The following is a 15,816-nucleotide window of genomic DNA, read 5'->3' on the forward strand; positions in this document are numbered from 1 at the left end:
CCTTGGTATATCAGTTCATAAAACCGATTCCATGGTAGTGGCGCATGGTAGTGATGTCTAATATGACTGTAAAGAAGTCTCGAGGTATTGCTGGCATGAGGTAGAGTACCTTATAATAAGCTGTAGACCACACTATCTACCAAGAGAGTTCTCATCTGAATTATTCGTAGCCATCTATTTACCACCACAAAACAAAGCTGGCACTAAGACCGCTCTCAACCAACTCTATAAATAAGGCCATAAGCAAAGAAGAAAATGCTCACCCAGAAGCGTCACTCCTAGTGGCCAGGGATTTTAATGCAGGCAAACTTAAGTCAGTTTTACCACATTTTTACCAGCATGTCACATTTGCAACCAGGTGGAAAAAATCCTAGACCACCTTTACTCCACTCACAGAAATGTATACAAAGCTCTCCCCTGCCCTCCATTTGGCAAATCTGACCATAATTCTATCCTCCTGATTCCTGCTTACAATCAAAAACTAAAGCAGGAAGTACCAGTGACTCACTCAATACGGAAGTGGTCAGAAGACGCGGATGCTCATCTACAGGACTGTTTTGCTAGCACAGACTGGAATATGTTCCGGGATTTATCCAATGGCATTGAGGAATACACCACCTCATTCATCGGCTTCTTCGATAAGTGCATCGATGACGTCGTCCCCACAGTGACTCTATGTACATATCCCAACCAGAAGCAATGGATTACAGGCAAAATCCACAACGAGCTAATGGCTAGAGCTGCTGCTTTCAAGGAGCGGGAGACAAATACGGAAGCTTATAAGAAATCCCGCTATGCCCTCAGACCGACCATCAAACAAGCAAAGCGTCAATACAGGATTAAGATTGAATCCTACTACACCGGCTCTGATGCTCGTCGGATGTGGCAGAGCTTGAAAACTATTATGGACTACAAAGGGAAACCCAGGCGCGAGCTTCCCAGAGCCTACCAGACGAGCCAAATGCCTTTTATGCTCGTTTCGAGGCAAGCAACATTGAAGCACGCACGAGAGCACCAGCTGTTCTGGATGACTATGTGATAATGTTCTCAGTAGCCGATGTGAACAAAACCTTTAACTTGTTATGGCTGCAATCCCAATACCGGGATCGATATGACAACTAACAATTTGAACTTCTTTTAAAAATCCACCTCTCTAAAAACAAGTCTCACACCGTTGCCGCCTGCTATAGACCAACCTCTGCCCCCAGCTGTGCTCTGGACACCATATGTGAACTGATTGCCCCCAATCTATCTTCAGAGCTCGTGCTGCTAGGCGACCTAAACTGGAACATGCTTAACACCCCAGCCATCCTACAATCTAAGCTTGATGCCCTCAATCTCACACAAATTATCAATGAACCTACCAGATACCTCCCCAAAGCCTTAAACACGGGCACCCTCATAGATATCATCCTAACCAATTTGCCCTCTAAATACACCTCTGCTGTCTTCAACCAAGATCTCAGCGATCACTGCCTCATTGCCTGCATCCGTAATGGGTCAGCGGTCAAACAACCTCCACTCATCACTGTCAAACGCTCCCTGAAACACTTCAGCGAGCAGGCCGTTCTAATCGACCTGGCCGGGGTATCCTGGAAGGATATTGATCTCATCCCGTCAGTAGAGGATGCCTGGTTATTTTTTTAAATGCCTTCCTAACCATCTTAAATAAGCATGCCCCATTCAAGAAATTTAGAACCAGGAACAGATATAGCCCTTGGCTCTCCCCAGACCTGACTGCCCTTAACCAACACAAAATCATCCTATGGCGTTCTGCATTAGCATAGAACAGCCCCCATGATATGCAGCTGTTCAGGGAAGCTAGAAGACATTATACACAGGCAGTTAGGAAAGCCAAGGCTAGCTTTTTCAAGCAGAAATTAACTTCCTGCAACACTAACTCAAAAAAGTTCTGGGACACTGTAAAGTCCATGGAGAATAAGAACACCTCCTCCCAGCTGCCCACTGCACTGAAGATAGGAAATACTGTCACCACTGATAAATCCACTATAATTGAGAATTTCAATAAGCATTTTTCTACGGCTGGCCATGCTTTCCACCTGGCTACTCCTACCCCGGTCAACAGCACTGCACCCGCCACAGCAACTCGCCCAAGCCTTCCTCAATTCTCCTTCTCAGTCAGCTGATGTTTTTGGACCCTTTATTTCTAAAATTATCTGCCAAAATTGTTGCCACCCCTATTACTAGCCTGTTCAACCTCTCTTTCGTGTCGTCTGAGATTCCCAAAAATTGGAAAGCAGCTGCGGTCATCCCCCTCTTCAAAGGGGGTGACACTCTTGACCGTAACTGCTACAGATCTATATCTATCCTACCCTGCCTTTCTAAGGTCTTCTAAAGCCAAGTCAACAAACAGATTACCTACCATTTCGAATCTCACCATACCTTCTCTTCTATGCAATCTGGTTTCAGAGCTGGTCATGGGTGCACCTCGGCCACGCTCAAGGTCCTAAACGATATCTTAACCGCCATCGATAAGAAATATTACTGTGCAGCCGTATTCATTGATCTGGCCAAGGCTTTCGTCTCTGTCAATCACCACATCCTCATCGGCAGACTCGACAGCCTTGGTTTCTCAAATGATTGCCTCGCCTGGTTCACCAACTACTTCTCTGATAGAGTTCAGTGTGTCAAATCAGAGGGTCTGCTGTCCGGACCTCTGGCAGTCTCTATGGGGGTGCCACAGGGTTCAATTCTTGGACCGACTCTCTTCTCTGTGTACATCAATGATGTCGCTCTTGCTGCTGGTGAGTCTCTGATCCACCTCTACGTAGACGACACCATTCTATATACTTTTGGCCCTTCTTTGGACACTGTGTTAACAACCCTCCAGGCCAGCTTCAATGCCATACAACTCTCCTTCCGTGGCCTCCAATTACTCTTAAATACAAGTAAAACTAAATGCATGCTCTTCAACCGATTGCTGCCTGCACCTGCCCGCCTGTCCAACATCAATACTCTGGGCGGCTCTGACTTAGAATACGTGGATAACTACAAATACCTAGGTGTCTGGTTAGACTGTAAACTCTCCTTCCAGACCCACATCAAACATCTCCAATCCAAAGTTAAATCTAGAATTGGCTTCCTATTTCGCAACAAAGCATCCTTCACTCATGCTGCCAAACATACCCTTGTATAACTGACCATCCTACCAATCCTCTACTTCGGCAATGTCATTTACAAAATAGCCTCCAATACCCTACTCAACAAATTGGATGCAGTCTATCACAGTCCAATCCGTTTGTCACCAAAGCCCCATATACTACCCACCATTGCGACCTGTACGCTCTCGTTGGCTGGCCCTCGCTTCATACTCGTCGCCAAACCCACTGGCTCCAGGTCATCTACAAGACCCTGCTAGGTAAAGTCCCCCCTTATCTCAGCTCGCTGGTCACCATAGCATCACCCACCTGTAGCACGCGCTCCAGCAGTTATATCTCTCTGGTCACCCCCAAAACCAATTTTTTCTTTGGCCGCCTCTCCTTCCAGTTCTCTGCTGCCAATGACTGGAACGAAATATAAAAATCTCTGAAACTGGAAACACTTATCTCCCTCACTAGCTTTAAGCACCAACAGAGCAGCTCACAGATTACTGCACCTGTACATAGCCCACCTATAATTTAGCCCAAACAACTACCTCTTTCCCTACTGTATTTATTTAATTTATTTATTTATTTATTTTGCTCCTTTGCACCCCATTATTTTAATTTCTTCTTTGCACATTCTTCCACTGGAAATCTACCATTCCAGTGTTTTACTTGCTATAATGTATTTACTTTGCCACCATGGCCTTTTTTTTTTGCCCTTACCTCCCTTATCTCACCTCATTTGTGGCCTCCAACTGCTCTTAAACGCTAGTAAAACCAAATGCATGCTTTTCAACCGTTCGCTGCCTGCACCCGCACGCTCGACTAGCATCACCACCCTGGATGGTTCCGACCTAGAATATGTGGACATCTATAAGTACCTAGGTGTCTGGCTAGACTGTAAACTCTCCTTCCAGACTCATATCAAACATCTCCAATCTAAAATCAAATCTAGAGTCGGCTTTCTATTCCGCAACAAAGCCTCCTTCACTCACGCCGCCAACTTACCCTAGTAAAACTGACTATCCTACCGATCCTCGACTTCGGTGATGTCATCTACAAAATAGCTTCCAACACTCTACTCAGCAAACTGGATGCAGTTTATCACAGTGCCATCCGTTTTGTTACTAAAGCACCTTATACCACCCACCACTGCGACCTGTATGCTCTAGTCGGCTGGCCCTCGCTACATATTCATCGCCAGACCCACTGGCTCCAGGTCATCTACAAGTCCATGCTAGGTAAAGCTCCGCCTTATCTCAGTTCACTGGTCACGATGGCAACACCCACCCGTAGCACGCGCTCCAGCAGGTGTATCTCACTGATCATCCCTAAAGCCAACACCTCATTTGGCCGCCTTTCGTTCCAGTTCTCTGCTGCCTGTGACTGGAACGAATTGCAAAAATCGCTGAAGTTGGAGACTTTTATCTCCCTCACCAACTTCAAACATCTGCTATCTGAGCAGCTAACCGATCGCTGCAGCTATACATAGTCTATCGGTAAATAGCCCACCCAATTTTATCTACCTCATCCCCATACTGTTTTTATTTATTTACTTTTCTGCTCTTTTGCACACCAATATCTCTACCTGTACATGACCATCTGATAATTTATCACTCCAGTGTTAATCTGCAAAAATGTAATTATTCGCCTACCTCCTCATGCCTTTTGCACACAATGTATATAGACTCTCTTTTTTTTCTACTGTGTTATTGAGTTGTTAATTGTTTACTCCATGTGTAACTCTGTGTTGTATGTGTCGAACTGCTTTGCTTTATCTTGGCCAGGTCGCAATTATAAATGAGAACTTGTTCTCAACTTGCCTACCTGGTTAAATAAAGGTGAAAAAAAAATAAATAAATAAAAATACCAGTGAAAATAGAGGGTGCCAAATTCAAACCACAGAAATCTCATAATTACAATTCCTACAAACACAGCCATTTTCCAGCTAAATATAGCATTCACAAAAAAACAGAAATAAAGATAAAATTAATCACTAACCTTAAATTATCTTTATCAGATGACCCTCACAGGACTTCATGTTACACAATACATGCATGTTTTGTTTGATAAAGTTCATATTTATATAAAAAAAATCTGAGTTTACATTGGCTTATTAGATTCATTTGTTCCAAAAACATCAAGTGATTTTGCATAGCCACATCGTTTCAACAGAAATACTCTTAATAAATGTAGATGATAATACAAGTTATACACATGGAAATATAGATATACGTCTCCTTAATGCAACCGCTGTCTCAGATTTCAAAAATAGTTTATGGAAAAAGCAACACATGCAATAATCTGTGACGGCGCTCAGAACAGAAGCCAAATTATCCGCCATGTTGGAGTCAACAGAAACCAGAAAATACATGATAAATGTTTCCTTACCTTTGATGAACTTCATCAGAATGCAGTCCTAGGAATCCCAGGTCCACAATAAATGCTTGATTTGTTCGAAAATGTACGTTATTTATGTCCAATTAGCTACTTTGATTGCGCATTTGGTAAACAATTCCAAAGTCAAAAAGCGCGTCCACTATAACGTGACGAAATGTCCAAAAGTTCCCTAACAGTCAGTAGAAACATGTCAAACGATGTACTGAATCAATCTTTAGAATGTTGTTTACATATATCTTGAATAACGTTCCAACCGGAGAATTAGAATTACTTCAGATGAGCGATGGAACGCAGGCATAGTGAATAGATGGTCAACTCGTGGCAGTTGTGACTATTTCCTGTGTCATTCGACCCCCCTTCACAAGAGAGTCATCAGACAAAGTTCTATTGACTGTTGACATCTAGTGGAAGGCGTAGGAAGTGAAAACTCATCCATATCTCGCTGTAATTTCAATGAGATTTTGGTTGAAATTCTGCCACCCCCAGAAAAGAAAAAAAACGGAGTGGAGTTTCTCAGGTTTTTGCCTGCTATATGAGTTCTGTTATACTCACAGACATAATTCAAACATTTTTAGAAACTTCAAAGTGTTTTCTATCCAATACTAATAATATGCATATATTAGCAACTGAGATTGAGGAACTGGCCGTTTACAATGGGCACCTTTTCATCCAAGCTACTCAATACTGTCCCTGCAGCCATAAAAAGTTAAACAGGTCAACATTCACAAAGCGCTGGGCCAAAAGGATTACCAGGACTTGTACTCAAAGCTTGTGCGGACCAACTGTTAAGTGTCTTCACTGACATTTTCAACCTCTCCCTGACTGAGTCTGTAATACCTACATGTTTCAAGCAGACCACCATAGTCCCTGTGCCCAAGGAAGTGAAGGTAACCTGCCTACATGATTACTACCCTGTGGCACTCACGTCTGTAGCCATGAAGTGCTTTGAAAGACTGGTCATGGCATACATCAACAGCATCCTCCTGGACACCCTAGACCCATTCCAATTCGCATACTGTCCCAACAGATCCACAGATGACTCAATCGCACTCCACACTGCCCTTTCACGCCTGGACAAAAGGAACACCTATGTGAGAATGCTGTTCATTGACTACAGCTCAGCGTTCAACACCATAGTGCCCACGAAGCTCATCACTAAGGTAAGGACTCTGGGACTGAACACCTCCCTCTGCAACTGGATCCTGGACTTCCTGACAGGCCGCCCCCCAGGTGGTAAGAGTAGGCAGCAACACGTCTGCCACGCTGATCCTTACCACTGGGGCCCTCAGGGGTGTGTACTTAGTCCCCTCCTGTATTCCCTGTTCACCCACGACTGCGTGGCCAAACAAGACTCCATCCATGAAGTTTTCTGACGACACAACAATGGTAGGCCTGATCACCGACAATGATGAGACGGCCTATAGGGAGGAGGTCAGAGAACTGGCAGTGTGGTGCCAGGACAACAACCTCTCCCTCAATGTGAGCAAGATAAAGGAGCTGATCATGGACGACAGGAAAAGGCGGGCCGAACCAGGCCCCCATTAACATCGACGGGGCTGTAGTGGAGCGGGTAAAGTTTCAAGTTTCTTGGTGTCCACATCACCAATGAACTATCATGGTCCAAACACACCAAGACAGTCGTGAAGAGGGCACGACAAAACCTTTTCCCATCAGGAGACTGAAAAGATTTGGCATGGGTCTCCAGATCCTCAAAAGGTTCCACAGCTGCACCATCGAGAGCATCCTGACCAGTTGCATCACTGCCTGGTATGGCAACTGCTCGGCATCTGACCGTAAGAGGGTAGTGTGAACGGCCCAGTACATTACTGGGGCCAAGCTTCCTGTAATCCAGGATGTGTATAATAGGAGATGTCAGAGGAAACCCCATAATCTTGTCAGACTCCAGTCACCCAAGTTATAGGACCAAAAGGCTCCTCAACAGTTTCTAGCCCCAAGCCATAAGACTGCTGAACAATTCATAAAATCGCCAACGGAAAATGTTTGTACACTCGCTGTTTGTTTGTTACCTATGCATAGTCACTTCGCCCCGAGCTACACGTACAGATTACTGCAACTAGCCTGTATCCCCACACACTGATTCGGTACTGGTGCCCCCTGTGTATAGCCTCGTTATTCTTATTGTGTTACTTTTATTATTACTTTTTATTTTAGTCTTCTTGGTAAATATTTTCTTCTTCTTGAACTGCACTGTTGGTAAGGGCTTTTTACTAAGCATTTCACGGTAAAGTCTACACTTGTTGTATTCGGCGCATGTGACAAATAAAGTTTGATTTGAAACATCAAAAATCTGTTCCCAACTATCTTGAATTGTTGTCAACCCTCTCGAATTTAAGTGAAACTTACACATTTTACGTTTTATACTAGTCATTTTGAGCCATGTACTGCATGATTTTTCATTGGAGTTAGACGAACCAATTCTTTTGAGTGATTTGCCTCTTCCATTTTTGTGGCAGAGCTGCGATGTTAGCTTTGGTGTTTTAATTTTGGAGGTCCCACAGGGACACTGTCACTCCATCAAACCCACAGTGATTCGTCCCAAGGGGGATATGGAGACTGGGTGTCTGGGTGGCAGGTGAGTGTTTTTCACCATGAATCTTGTTCTGAAGGCAGCTCTGCAGAATGATCTGATTTTAAATCTTAACCACACTGCTAACCCTAATGCCTAACCTTAAATTAAGACCAAAAAGCACATTTTTTGTTTTCATAAAAGTTTACAATATAGTAAATTTTGACTTTGCAGCTGCCCTATCTAAACGTCAACCTGCATCTGCATCTGGAGCACCAGTTCCAACCCTCCAAAAAGAGCTCGCTGCTCACACCCCACTGTTGAGCTCCCAAAATGGGCTTCCCCCTCCAGCATGTCTGGGACACCCTGCTGGATGGAAATTGGATTTTGACAGAAACTGTAAATTAACATGATGTTTCATGTTACTGACGTCATTGTTTTCCATGTAGGCGGTCAAAATCAAATGCTAATTGTTTTATGTTTTCGCTCAAGCAATAATTTATTTTAGTGCCAATATTTATGCGTGCAGTATGTTTGTGTGTGCAACTTTTTTGTGTGTGTGTGCTTGTGTGTTATGTGTGTTCTGAGTATGTAAATAAGCTGTTCTGTGGTGTGGCTTCTTTTGCACGTTTATGTGTTAGCATTAAACTTCCTACTCTCTGTCACACCACCATCTCCCCCTGCCCCCCCCCCCCCCTCCCCTCTCTGTTTTGTTCTGGTCTTATCTGTCCATCTTAGGGTGTGCTATATTTAGAGAGAGGACGCTATCTGAGTTTACAGCTGTGTGTGTAATGCTCTGACAGATCGACTGCATTCAAAGCAATCCCTTCTCCCTCTCTTACTGTATCCCGATTCCCCTCTTCCTCTCTCTATCCCTTTGCACCACCCTCCTCTATTCATATCTCCTCACCCTCCCCCTCAATCTCTTAATCTACAATTTCTTTATTTTAGCCTTCAATCTCTTTATTCCCTTCCCTTCCACCCTTTCCTTTGCCAATTCCCACCCCCCCTCTCTTCCACGCCCTCACCCCCTTTCTTTTCTTTCTCTCTCCATTCAATTCAAGAAGCTTTATTGGCATTAAAAGGGAAGAAACTCTATCTCTACATTATATTATGTCATGTTTCGTGTGGACACCAGGAAGAGTAGCTGATGCTTTTGCAGAGGCTCAGGGGGATACTAATAAATACCAAATACCAATCGGTCTTCCACTCCCCTCTCTCTCCATCCCCTTACTACTTTCTTCCCTCTCTTCCTCCATCTTAATTAGACGTAGTGCCAATCAGGTAAGCTGCTCTTTTCTCTCTCCCGCCAGGCAAGAGATGGAAACACTAGTTAATCCCTGCATAAACAAACATCAAACAAAAACACTTCAAATTTGGGAAGAGACAAGCAATTATCTCATATTACAGCCTTGAATCGATACGTAAACGTAACCTTAATCGTATTAATGAATAACAATGAAGGTGGTATAACAATGAAGGCTGAATTAAGAAAACATGTTTATGCAAATTCACCCTCTCATTAATCTCCACAGTTATTAACCGCAAACAGAGAAGCTGTATGGAAACATTCTACTCTACTCGTCAGTTCTCGTCCACTCATCCACTTACTGCTCCCCCACATATCTCTCTTTTTCTACCCTCCTCTCCTCTAATTAATACATTATGACATCTCTGCTTAAATGGTCACTACTACTTTATCTCCTTTCATTCTTTTCTCCCCCATCTTATGTTCCAATTTTGTTCTGTTGTATCTGTCTGACCATAAGCCCCTCCAAACACTTTCCCTCGTCCTTTCTCCCCCCTGTCGTCCTCTCCTCTCCTCTCCTCTCCTCTCCTCTCCTCTCCTCTCCTCTCCTCTCCTCTCCTCTCCTCTCCTCTCCTCTCCTCTCCTCTCCTCTCCTCTCCTCTCCCTCTTCCTCTTCTCCTCCAGGAGTCAGTGGTAGTAAACTAGTGTAGGTGAGTCTCAGGGCTAGTTCTGTCTATATGCAGATGTTGATCTTGTGTTCTTGGCGAGCCCCACAGCCTGAGCATGTATAAACTATGGGAGTTTATGGCGCATTGGACACATTATACAGCACCACCGGCATCGACGCTTCCACTCTCCTGAGCTCTTTCTCTCAACCAATAGTCACTCGCTTTTTAACTTGCTATTCCTGTATATTTATTTTTCGTTCCCCCCTCTTCTCCCTTCCTTCATGCCGCTGTGTATCTGCTTTTCCACCATTTTCTAATGTGCTAATGCTATTAGACCCAGCCTGTGTTTTATGAATAAATGCATTCAATTGCTTTGTTTTATTTCCCTTTGGGGATAATAAAGAAGTATCTGTACATAGTACAGGCATGGAAGCTCTCCAGTTTACAAGATTACTGCTCCATCCTTTCTTCTATGCTCTCTAACTCTCTCTCACTTTCTCTCTCCCCCTCTTCTTCTCTCTCTCAGCCTGTCCCTTGCTTTTTCCTCACCTATAGCTGAAGTGTGTTTGTTTAGGAAGGAAAGCTTCCGGCTCTCAACGGAGAGATTGAGAAGGAGGCGGAGCTTACGCTTTATGGTCACTCATATCTGACCTGTGAAAAAAGGCTAAATTTGTCACTATAAATGATTGGCTGATAGAAAAATTGACAGTGGAACTGGTATGGATGTGATTGGTGGCTTGATTGATCAGACAGGGCAGATTGAAAGTGAAATGAGATGTTAGGCTTGGTGTGTATGACATTTGTTGCTTATGTACAGACTTTGAGAATGCCCTGGATGGAATATATATACAGTACCAGTCAAAGTTTGGACACACCTAATCATTCCAGGGTTTTTCTTTATTTTTAAAATGTTCAGCATTGCAGAATAACAGAATAAAAGACATAAAAACTATGAAATAACATATATGGAATAATGTAGTAACTAAAAAAGTGTTCAACAAATCAAAATGTATTTAGATTTTAGATTCTTCAAAGAAGCCACCGTTTGCCTTGACAGCTTTGCACAATCTTGGCATTCTCTCAACCAGCTTCATGAGGTAGTCACCTGGAATGCGTTTCAGTTAAAAGGTGTGCCTGTTAAAAGTTAATTTGTGGAATTTCTTTCCTTCTTAATGCGTTTGAGCCTATCAGTTGTGTTGTGACAAGGAAGGGGTGGTATACAGAAGATGGCCCTATTTGGTAAAAGACCAAGTCCATATTATGACAAGAACAGCTCAAATAAGCAAAGAGAAACGATAGTCCATCTTTACTTTTAGACATGAAGGTCAGTCAATCTGGAAAATGTTAGGAACTTTTAAAGTTTCTTCAAGTGCAGTCACAAAAACCATCAAGCACTATGATGAAACTGGCTCTCATGAGGACCGCCACAGGAAAGGAAGACCCAGAGTTACCTCTGCTGCAGAGGATAAGTTCCAGCCTCAGAAATTGCAGCCCAAATAAATGCTTCACAGAGTTCAAGTAACAGACACATCTCAATATCAACTGTTCAGAGGAGACTGAATCAGGCCTTTGTGGTTGAATTGCTGCAAAGATGATGAGTCCAAATTTGAGATTTTTGGTTCCAACCGCTGTGTCTTTGTGAGACGCAGAGTAGGTGAACGGATGATCTCTGCATGTGTGGTTCCCACTGTGAAGCATGGAGGAGGAGGTGTGACGGTGTGGGGGTGCTTTGCTGGTGACACTGTCAGTGATTTATTTAGAATTCAAGGCACACTTGATTCTTCAAACAATGGTAATTTGATTTACACAACATGCCTACCACTTTGAAGATGCTAAATATTTTTTTATTGTGAAACAAAAATAAGACGTAAAAACATTAAACTTGAGCATGCATAACTATTCAACCCCCCAAAGTCAAGAGACACCTTTTGCAGCAATTACAGCTGCCATTCTCTTGGGGTATGTCTCAAGGCAAAACTGCTCCAGCTCCTTCAAGTTGGATGCGTTCCGCTAGTGTACAGCAATCTTTAAGTCACATCACAGATTCTCAATTGGATTGTGGTCTGGGCTTTTACTAGGCCATTCCAAGACATTTAAATGTTTCCCCTTAAACCACTCGGGTGTTGCTTTAGCAGTATGCTTAGGGTCATTGTCCTGCTGGAAGGAGAACCTCCATCCCAGACCCACAAACTCTAGAAGACTGAAACAGGTTTCCCTCAAGAATTTCCCTGTATTTAGTGCCATCCATCATTCCTTCAATTCTGACCAGTTTCCCAGTCCCTGCCAATGAAAAACATCCCCACAGCATGATGCTGCCACCACCAATCTTCACTGTGGGGATGGTGTTCTCGGGGTGATGAGACGTGTTGGGTTTGCATCAGACATAGCGTTTTCCTTGATGGCCAAAAAGCTACATTTTAGTCTCATCTGACCAGAGTACTTTCTTCCATATTGTTTGGGGAGTCTCCCACGTGCCTTTTGGTGAACACCAAATGTGTTTACTTATTATTTTCTTTAAGCAATGGCTCATTTCTGGCAACTCTTCCGTAAAGCCCAGCTCTGTGGAGTGTACAGCTTAAAGTGGTCCTATGGACAGATACTCCAATCTCCGCTGTGGAGCTTTGCAACTCCTTCAGGGTTATCTTTGGTCTGTTTGATGCCTCTCTGATTAACGCCCTCCTTGCCTGGTCTGTGAGTTTTGGTGTGCGGCCTTCTCTTGGCAGGTTTGTTGTGGTACTATATTCTCCATTTTTAATAATGGATTTAATGGTGCTCCGTGGAATTTTCTAAGTTTCTGATATTTTTTTATAACACAACCCTGATCTGTACTTCTCCACAACTTTGTCTCTAACCTGTTTGGAGAGCTCCTTGGTCTTCATAGTGCCGCTTGCTTAGTGGTGTTGCAGACTCTGGGGCCTTTCAGAACAGGTATATATATATATTGAGATCATGTGACAGATCATGTGACACCGAGATTGCACACAGGTGAATATTATTTAACTAATTATGCAACTTCTGGAGGTAATTGGTTGCACCAGATCTTATTTAGGGGCTTCATAGCAAAGCGGGTGAATAGATAAGCACCCACCACTTCTCAGTTTGACATTTTCTTGAATTTTTTTTAGACAAGTATTTTTTTTTATTTCACTTCACCAATTTTGACTATTTTGTGTATGTCCATAACATGAAATTACAGGTTGTAATGCAACAAAATAGGAAAAATGTGTGAATACTTTTGGGAGTGAATACTTTTGCAAGGCACTGTAATAGTTTAGATGTCTTCACTATTATTCTACAATGTAGAAAATCATGTAAAACCCTTGAATGAGTAGGTGTGTCCAAACTTTTGACCGGTACTATACATTATATGAGACTATATGGAGGGGCTGTTAGTGAGGTCATGTACTGGAATTATACAGAGACGCATAAAGCATATGTGAGCGCAGTGCAGGGGGTTTGTGTGTGTATGTGCAAGGGGTAGGGAAAGAGGGAGGGGAGGGAGAGCGAGAGAGAGAGAGAGCAAGTGTTAGATCTCAGTATGTGTGCGTTGCCCTGCATTGTTAGAAGCTGTCCACCGGTAGTGGTGCTGAAAGTGGAGTATGGAAGAAAGAGACAAGAAAGAGGACTAAACTAAAGCAGGATCATTTCTGGCACACGGAGCACACTGGATTGTCTATACAGGTTTTCTTTTGGAAGTTTGGAGTCATTTGTAAGGGAACATAACCAGATATATGATTTTCAAAAGTTGGATTCAGACATCAGACTTCTCTTACCAATCATGTCTGTTCCTTTCTGACTCTCTCACTCTCTCCCCCATTCACTATCTCTCTTTCAGTCAGAGACAGAGAATTGGAAAGATTCAGTGGGAAAGAGGAGGGGTATGTGACGGAGGGAGGGACGGAGGGAGAGATCAGGAAACAGAGGGTGAGATCACTGTTTTTTTCAGCCCAGGAAGAGAGATTCAGAAGAGGTCCTCCTCTGAACTGCGTATCTTCTTGAATAAATATCTATAAACTCCTTCGCCTTCAAACATAGACTGTACCTCCTGCTGCAGACCACATTGCCACCCTTTGCCCATTCTTGGCCTGCTTTGGCCCAACTTGGAGTCAGAATGGCAGGCTGTGCCAAGCGCTGTAAACAGGGACTGGTGAAGTTTGTCCTGTCCCTGCACAAACTCATCACAGGGACTCTCAAAAAAGGTATGTCACTGGCCTGTGTGTGTGTGTGTGTGTGTGTAAGCATGCATCCAAGGACAAGTTTGAGCATGGTCACGTGAATATACTGTTTGTACAGTATGGGAGTTTATAGGGTTTAAGTTGCTGTACCTGGTTGTGAGTGTCTGTTGTGGGGTTGTATGTACTGTATGTAAGTGCATGCGATTGTGTGGGGGTTTGTATACAGCTGAGTACATGTGTTTGTGTGTCAGTCCGTATAGAGTTTGCATGGCTTCTCTTGGATAGCTCCATCTATCCTATAGAGCAGGGATGGGGGCCTGACTGGGGGCCTGACCGGTGTCACACTTTTGCCCCAGGCCCAGCTAACACACCTGACTCCAATAATCAGGATCTTCAGTTTAGAATGCAATTAGTTTAATCAGCTGAGATGGGGGAAAAAGTCTGACACCACTCTGGCCCCCGAGGACTGGAGTTGCCCATCCCTGCTATCGATATATCTCCCCTTCCCCGACTCTCCTTATCCATTTCTCTTTATTCGTGTCACTATCTTACTCTATCACTCTCTCTTTCACCCTTCTCTCCCTCCCTCCCTCGCTCCCTCTCTCCTCCCCCTATCTCTGTCAGAATGATGTTCATTCTTGTATAAACAAGAGGTTGGGGGAATGAGTGCTAACGGAGGAGTGATAGAGAGCAATGTGTGTGTGTGATGAATGTGTGTAATAACATGTCGGCGTGGCAACGCAAGAGCGGGGCGGGGGAACACAGTGATGCTCTCACTATAGGATGAAAAGGAAGGGGTTTATTGTTGTGATTCATTGGATTATTGTGTGCGTGTTCATGTTATTGTGATTCATTATCTCATTCCTCTATTGTTGAAGGAAAGCAGGGCAAGAGGAAGAACAAAGAGCTCAATCTCAAATACAGTACTGTACAGTACATTATGAGCCTGGAGGACATACAGCACAAGCATACCTACACACACACACACACATGCACACCAACCTGGACTCAGAGGTATGATATTTTACAAATACCAATTTGTTGTGGCTAACGTTAGCTATGTGGCTAACGCTAACATTAGCTAGGTGGCTAACGTTAGCTAGGTCAGGGGTTAAGGTTAGTGTTAGGGGAAGGGTTAGCTAACATACTAAGAAGTTGTAAGTAGTAACAAAGTTGCTAAAATGCTAGTGTTGTCCGTGATGTCCGTTCAAGCAAAAAAACTCGACGTTCGCCTACCCAACCACCCTATATACCAAATGTGACATATCGTACTAGTTTGAGTGTCCCGGATTTACATTTTCTATGTTACGTCTAGTCTATGAGACCCGGCTGTGCGCACAGGCGTACTGCAATTTACTTTGTGCTTGGAGGGTGCAACAAACTTGACAGCACACACTGGTGGTAAAGCTGGCTCTGTACTCTGAGAGAGCGGGTAAAACTGGCCTCCAGGTCACACTGAGATGATGTCATTAGGGGCCTTGCAGAGGTTATGTTGTGTAACAAATGGCTCCTTAAAAGCTGAAAGCACACACGCACACACATACACACACAAGCACGGCACGCACAACCGCGCACACTCACACACAGTGATTAGGAAAAGAAAGAGACCAGGGTCTGCATAACGTCACACACACACATACACACACACTATCTCACTGGGCTGTCTCTGCACAATCTCAGTGCTCCACAGGGA

The 15,816-nt window shown here is 43.7% G+C and overlaps 1 protein-coding gene across 1 annotated transcript in view; it reads left to right on the forward strand.

The window, feature by feature from the left end:
* Positions 1 to 13,507: 13,507 nt before the first annotated feature.
* LOC110488650 (Kv channel-interacting protein 1) overlaps positions 13,508 to 15,816 on the forward strand; it is a 41,306-nt gene continuing 38,997 nt past the window's right edge. Inside the window, exon 1 of the mRNA XM_036942763.1 lies at positions 13,508 to 14,147. Coding sequence (XP_036798658.1) covers positions 14,060 to 14,147 — 88 coding nt within the window. The 5' untranslated portion in view covers positions 13,508 to 14,059. The remainder of the gene's footprint in view (positions 14,148 to 15,816) is intronic.

The sequence above is a fragment of the Oncorhynchus mykiss genome, chromosome 14 (assembly GCF_013265735.2).
Source record: "Oncorhynchus mykiss isolate Arlee chromosome 14, USDA_OmykA_1.1, whole genome shotgun sequence".
Classification (NCBI taxonomy): Eukaryota; Metazoa; Chordata; class Actinopteri; order Salmoniformes; family Salmonidae; genus Oncorhynchus; species Oncorhynchus mykiss.